The 6,933-nt window shown below is 45.8% G+C and overlaps 1 protein-coding gene across 33 annotated transcripts in view; it reads left to right on the top strand.

Moving 5' to 3' along the window:
- The first annotated feature begins 495 nt into the window (after positions 1-495).
- tcf7l2 (transcription factor 7 like 2) overlaps positions 496-6,933 on the top strand; it is a 77,380-nt gene continuing 70,942 nt past the window's right edge. For 3 of the 33 annotated variants that reach the window (XM_019865826.1, XM_019865824.1, XM_019865844.1), the window contains exons 1-3: positions 511-1,264; positions 1,464-1,530; positions 1,685-1,809. In XM_019865826.1, the coding sequence (XP_019721385.1) occupies positions 1,076-1,264; positions 1,464-1,530; positions 1,685-1,809 (381 nt within the window). In that variant the 5' untranslated portion in view covers positions 511-1,075. Of the gene's footprint in view, positions 1,265-1,463; positions 1,531-1,684; positions 1,810-6,933 lie in introns of all 33 variants that reach the window. The other 30 variants (XM_019865835.1, XM_019865849.1, XM_019865850.1 and 27 more) reach the window with 22 other exon arrangements.

Genomic DNA, 6,933 nt, shown 5'->3' with positions numbered 1-6,933 from the left:
TATATATATATATATATGTCTACATTATAATTATAGAAACAATTCTCTTTTTTCTTTCCACAATCTCATTTACAAACTATTTTTCCCCTGCCCGCTGAGGATGATAATCCAAAATGGAATTTAAAAAAAGAGATTTTGAGCAGCCTCGAGAAATTCTGGTTAGTCCCACAGGACATCTCACCTGTCACGCAGGCCGAGTGCAAAAAAAAAAAAAAATTGTGAGGAAATATTACCTAACATGATGAAAAAATAGATCACTGCAGACCAAACAAGGGTTTGTGCTTTTTTTTTTCCGCAAGAAGGCCTTTGAGGAGAGGAAGATGGTGAAATATTTAAAAATGTAAATAGATGTGAGGGAATGGTGAAGCTAGTTCTCGTTTCAGCCCGCCCATGTGTGCTTTTATTTAATTTTTTTTCATGCATGCAACAACTCCTTGGTGTCTTTTTTCCTGCAGTGTTGCCTTCACTGTCCTACCTCGCATGCTCCGACAGAGCCGGCTTCCTTCCTCCCTCTCTCCTCCTCCTCCTCCTTTTCTTTTTTTTTCGATTTATGAAAACGTCACTTCAAGTCCCTCCCTGTTTGAATCTCATTAGTTTCTTGTGTGTTTCTCCCTGTCAATAATCCCGAATCCAGACTCTCTCTATTTCCATCCCTCTCTATCTGTCAATCAGCGCCGCCTTTGAACTGAAAACCACTCCGACCAACTTCAACTCTCTCAATCCGAGCACCGCGGCTCCTTCTCCGGCTTCCCCGTTTCCGGCAAGGGTCCCCTTCTTTTTCTTTTGGGGACTTTTTTTTCAGTGGGGACCGCGAACGCCACACGCTGTGTGTGCGTGTGTGCGTGCGCGTGTGTTTTTTTTTCTACTGGAGGGGGGCAACGCCACCAACGACACCCCCGAAGTCGCGCAAAGTGGCACTTTTTTTCGACGGTGAGGGGTCCTTTAAAAAAATATATACAAAAAGTTTCTCCTTTTGGAGGACTTCCCCCCCACCCCCCACCACCACTAACGAGAGCAGCAGCAGCAAGCTAGCCGCCTTCAGTGAAGCTCGTGGGGGGAAAAAAGCGGAGCGAAAATGCCGCAACTGAACGGCGGTGGAGGGGACGACCTGGGCGCCAACGATGAGATGATCTCCTTCAAAGACGAAGGGGAGCAGGAGGAGAAAACCTCGGAGAACTCGTCGGCCGAAAGGGATTTAGCGGACGTCAAGTCGTCGCTCGTCAACGAGTCGGAAACAAATCAGAACAGCTCGTCTGACTCGGAGGTAAGTTGGGAGCTCCGCAGCCCCTCCACAACGCCACCCCCCGGACAACTCCGAGCCGAGTGGCCGGCGGCGGCGGCTCGTCAGGCGGCCAACTCGTAGGCAAAGTTCGGCCTGGGTGTCCCGCTCACGCAATGCCCGTGTTTCATAGTTTTTTTTTTCTTTCTTTCTTTTTTGTCTCCCCACTCCAACGTCTCTCAAGGCGGAGAGACGGCCTCCGCCTCGGTCTGAAACTTTCAGAGACAAAACGCGAGAAAGTTTAGAGGAGGGTGAGTCTGGCTTCCATTTGAAACTCCACACACACACACCCGCCCCGTTTGTGTCTTTTTCATTTATTGTTAAAAAACAAAACAAAACAACTTTTGGCCCTTTCTTTTCTGTGTTCTTTCCGCCACAACCACAACTCCGGTCCCGCCATGTTAGCAGCGAAGAGGCAAGATGGAGGGCTGTTCAAGAGCCCACCGTACCCGGGCTACCCGTTTATTATGATCCCCGATCTCACCAGCCCCTACCTCCCCAACGGATCACTTTCTCCCACAGCGCGCACAGTAAGTCCACCCTTTTTGTTGTCTTTCCTGCAACGACGCGACACGACACGCGCAAACCCTGTCACCGGCGTCTCGCGAAGGGGGGGCAAAAGTGGACAGTGTAGCAATAGTCGACTTTTTGCCTCTGTCCGTGAAGTGTACAGTTGGAGCGGCTCCCGAGTCCTGGCTGTCGTCGCTGCTAGCATGCTAAGTGGCTAATGAAAAAGGGGCTTTATGTGGCAGGCCAAGTTTGTGTGTATGTGTACGTGCCCGTGTGCGTGCGTGTATAGTTCAATTTTCTATCACAACAACAATTATTATTATTATTGTTATTATAAAAAAATAATATTGCTTGATTGGGATTTCTTTAAGTCATGAATAATGCATTTACGTGGTGTTTGCTCAGCCCTCATCAAAAATGCCCTTTTTTCCCTTCTCAACAATGTGAAAGCTGCCCCCAATGAAATATGCAAATGAGGTGCAAGTGTGCTGCTATTTGCATGTGTCAAAAAAAAAAAAAAAGCAGGAAGAACGTCCACACATTCGGATTGTTTTCATTTGCAGGATTATTGCCATGTTATTTTCAGGGGTGGAGTGCACCTAGTCATGAAATCGAAATTGAAATTCCAAGTTCATCAATAAATTCAGGTTATTTATTTAGCTGGGGTTGTAATTATACAACTCGCAGATTCCCACTGGGGCAAAGGCGAGCCTTAAGCGCCGTTAACCCCCCACCAGCCACCCCCAATTTCCTCCTTTTTTACATACTCCCCTTATATTATTTTAAATGTTTGCAATTACTAGTCAAGCACTTTAGGGCCTGTCATCTCATTTTACAAGGTTAAGGCGTAAGCGAGGCATGTAGGAAATTGGAACCCTCCAAGCCGCAATACACCCCTCACCCCCTTTTTCAGTCCAAGCTCAACGCCTCATATTTGTCTCCTGCATTCTCTATTGTGCACACCCTGAAAAATGAATACGTAGGATGAGGGTGAAAATATTGCGCGCCGCTGTAAATTTTTGAGCCGTCTATTCCTGGATTTTGTCATTGAAAAGGTAAACAGGACGATACCCTTCTCCCTTTTTTATTAAGGTCTTTTGCCGTCCATCATTTAGTCTAATTAAAACTGACACACACACACACACACACACACCAGTGTAAAGCACTTCCTCGTACAAGGAGTCGTGTGACGACGCGTTGCACTTTGCTCTTTCGATTCCACCTTGGCGTCATCCTTTTATAATTGTGATCCACAAAAAAAAAAAAAAAAAAGAGCATCGTCTTCAATTTCTTGATCCAGATTTTCCCTGATTTAAATGCCTCGTTCAACATTTGAATTTTCAGATTTAAGACTTTCCTCACTTCAACTAAAAAGTAGCTTCGATTCCCGGATAACACACATCCCTTGAACTCCAAAAAGAAGGCCTTAATTACGTTTAAAAAAAAACAAACACCTAATTGCTAGTTCTTGCTTTATTTTTTTCTTTCTGTGTTTTGTGTGGACGGACTCATTGCGAGTCATTTGTGGTGGGGAAGCTTTGCTATTTGTAAGGCGATAATATTTTCTTACATTTCATCAAGGTGGGGCCCTAAAAACCCTCAAAATGTCCGCAGTTGGACTTCCTTGAGCCTGCGGATGGTCTGTAAATAACCCCCCCACCCCACCCCAACATCCCCTCCTGCTGTGTCTAAGCCATTAGCGTCTTTGAAGTGGTCGGTGGCTCTAATATCAATGTATTCGACTTAAAGCCGCCATTAATAATTCACCTGGACATTGATTAGCTGTCTGTTACGCGGCAACTCGCGATGATGACGGAGAGAAAAAAAAATGAGGCTTTGATTTGGATTTGGAGGCAATGTTTTTTTTTTTTGTTTTTATAAACAGAACGGCAAGGAGGGTTAACATCATTTATGTGACCTCTGGCGGGAATTCGTTTCGCCAAGCGCCGCCGACTTCTAAAAGAGGCCGCCAATTGAGTATAATTTTGACACGTGTCCAGGCTTTAAAAAGCACCCCCCACTCGCTGTTCAGTCGGCAGATGTCCGCTCAGCTCGGACTTTTCCTTAAAGCCGGCACAAAGACTTGCTGGGCTGCGCTTGGCCTCTCCTTTTTTCTTTTTTTTTTTTCTTTTTTTTAACACCGGTTCAGTGTGGGCTCGCATCCCACCGCAACAGGTAAATGCCCTCCATCCTTCCACGTTGGCCCACCCCTTGGCCTCATTATTTAGAGTTTTGGCCAAGGGATTGTATTCATCCGGATGTAATATTACCAACCCACACACACTGAAACAATAGTTCTTTTTTCGTTTTTTTATTTTATTTTTTTCAACACACCCCGCTTCTTTTTCTTTTCTTCATTTCAATAATGCATGTGGCTTTTATTGTCCCGAGAAACGTGCAACGACGGCATCCTTTTGTATCCGTTCTAATTGGCGCACTGAGCGACGGTATCTCGGCTCAACATGGCGGCATTGTCAGCACAACAATGCGTCATCGTATGGATTACGTGTGTTCGTCCTCCTGTAAATGGATTTTTTTTTTTTTTCCTTTTTGGGCCAAAGATGAGGATTTAAAGGATTGTGTGTGTGTGTGTGTGTGTGTGTGTGTGTGTTTTGGGGGGTGGAACATGGGAGGGGGCTACACCTTATCAAATTGGCTTTACATGCTAATGGGGTCTAATTGGTGTCTGCAGGGGAGCAGAGTGTTGGGCTGGGGGCTGCTGGTTGTCAAAACCGCGCAACGTTGCTGGGCCCTTTTGTCTTGCAAATCATTTTTGTTGAGAGGGAAAAAAAAGTGCGGCAGTGGAAGCTTCCAGAATTTTTTTTTTTCCTCCACGACTCGTAAAATCTGCTTTGGATTTGCCGAGTTAACTTTAAGCGACTGCAGGGGGGGTGGAGGAGGAGGAGGGGTAGGAAGTTTGGCACACTAAAACACGGGGCCTGCGATACATTATCGGCCTCGCATTCTCTCGGCTTAATTAGTCCGAAATGTAATTGTTCACGCTCTGCGAGCAGAGAGAGTGAGAGGTTTTTCTTTTATTTATTTATTTATTTTTTTCTTCACTGATATTATTTTTTTTTTTTTAACAGAACAATAAATCACTCGCATATTTGCGCCGTGATTCACGTGGAGGCTCGACCTCTCCCCGGCTCGACATGTGGTAAATTGTGAAGTCAATGAATCGCAGATGTAGAAGCGCGGGAGGGAGGGGGGGGGTGTGGGGGGACTTTGGAGAGGCAGTACAGTAAGGTTTTGTCAGTGCCTGGCGAATGAATGGGAAAGATTTTAGCCGTAAATATTTACTGAGAGGATGTGTGTTTGTTTTTTTACCCCCCTCTTCCCCTCTCCATCATCTCTGGTAGCGGGTCTTAATTGTCTAAATCGGAGGATGTTGGCAGGCTGAGCTGTCACCATCTGAAACATTTAAAAATAAAAATGTGGATGTGTTTCCTATCAGATTTTTAACTGGTGCGAAGGGAGTGTTGAGCAAAATGGCGGCGGTGGCGGCGGCGGTGGTGGGGTGGGCGGTTCAGCTGCAGTCACGTCGAGCTTGGATTTTTTTCTTTCTTCTTAAAATGAACTTTATTGACACTATTGTTTTAACATCTTGACATATTTTTAGTTTTATGTCGACAGGCTTGCACAAAGGCATTCGTTTGGCAGCTGTGCGCGAGTAACCCCAACCCCCCTTTTAGTGTAACCCCCCCTTTTTTTTTTTTTCAGCCGCACTCCCAACCTTCCCTCCCGCCGTTGCACTCCCCTCTCTCTGATTCACTCCCTCCCTCCCTCCTGCGCTCGCTTGCTCTTTCTCCCGTGCATTTCTATAGCTGCCGCCGCCGCAGTTGTGGCAGCAGCACACAAAGATAGCACCGTACCTCCGAAACGCCAACTTTTGTCATCTTGTTAAATGCAGGCCCCATCCGGCTCTTAAATCCACGTGTGTTTACGTTAACCCGTTTTCCTTCTTCCATCTCTCGAATCTGCGGTAAAAAGTTTATATTTAAAAAAAAAAAACGTCTGGAGCGCAAGCGGGCCTCTTATTTTCGCCGGAATGCCACGCCTCCGTTTGCCTCGAGAGCAACCTCAGCGTCCGAGAAGCTGCGAGCAGGGCTTTGGAGTCCGACGGATGACCATCAAAATGCTTGTCAGTCGCATCTTTCTACCGCGGTTCGGCCTCAAGTGCTTCTCAAGTGCAAACACGGGCCACAAATGCCAGATTCATTTGTTCTCCGAGCACAGGTGTCAAGCTCCGGTCCTCGAGGACCTCTATTTCGCGCGCTTTCTCTGTTTCCCCTCCTCGAACACAGCTGATTCAAAATGATCGACTCATCAGCAAGTCGTAAATGGCACGTTTATTTGATCTTTGACGTAAATAGCGGACGAGTAGATCAACCTGTGGCGGTTTGGAGAGTGCGCTAGCGGGTAAATTCAAGTACGTTCGCACAAACTTGAAGTATCTCAGGCGTCACGAGCGCAATCAAACGTCCGTAAATGCCGCATTGATTTCCTCTCCAAAGTGGATAGAAGATGAATAAATCCGTTGGCAGCGATTTGTGGAGGCTTCCTCGTGGTGTCACATTCAAGTTCAGCTACATGAACGCAAGTGTCACAAGTGCCAAAAAGGGCTTTTCCTTTTGTTCTCCAAAGCAGATAGGTGACTATTAAAGAGCGATGTTCCGACCACATTTTTTTTTTTTTTGCACCGCAGTCTGAGTGCGAGCCACTTGATTGAAGTACCCGCCAATATGTAGTCATGATTCAATACCTCTGCAATGCAATGACTAAGAAATTAACAACCGCATCAAAATTGTCTCAATTATCTTAATTTTTTTTTGGGGAGGGATAAAAGTAACCTAAGATGATGTTTTTTTTGTTTATGGTTATAAATCAGCAGTAATGAACTAAAATATTTTATTCTTAACTCAAATCCGATCTTTTCGCTTGATACCGATCAGTGATCAATCCCCGATTTCCGATCATGTGTGTCGGAATCGGGACAAGTCTACTCATAAAATCCCCCCGGGGACGATTTGGAGAGTTGCTTGTGGTTAAAATTCAAGTTCATTCACAGGGGGAACGTCGTAAAGTGGGAGGGAAAGTACAAGAAAGCGGGAAACGAGTGCGAGTGGAGAGGAGGGAGTCGG

This window comes from Hippocampus comes, unplaced genomic scaffold (assembly GCF_001891065.2).
Source record: "Hippocampus comes isolate QL1 unplaced genomic scaffold, H_comes_QL1_v1.1 scaffold116, whole genome shotgun sequence".
NCBI classification, from domain to species: Eukaryota; Metazoa; Chordata; class Actinopteri; order Syngnathiformes; family Syngnathidae; genus Hippocampus; species Hippocampus comes.
This window is presented reverse-complemented; position numbering and strand designations above follow the sequence as displayed.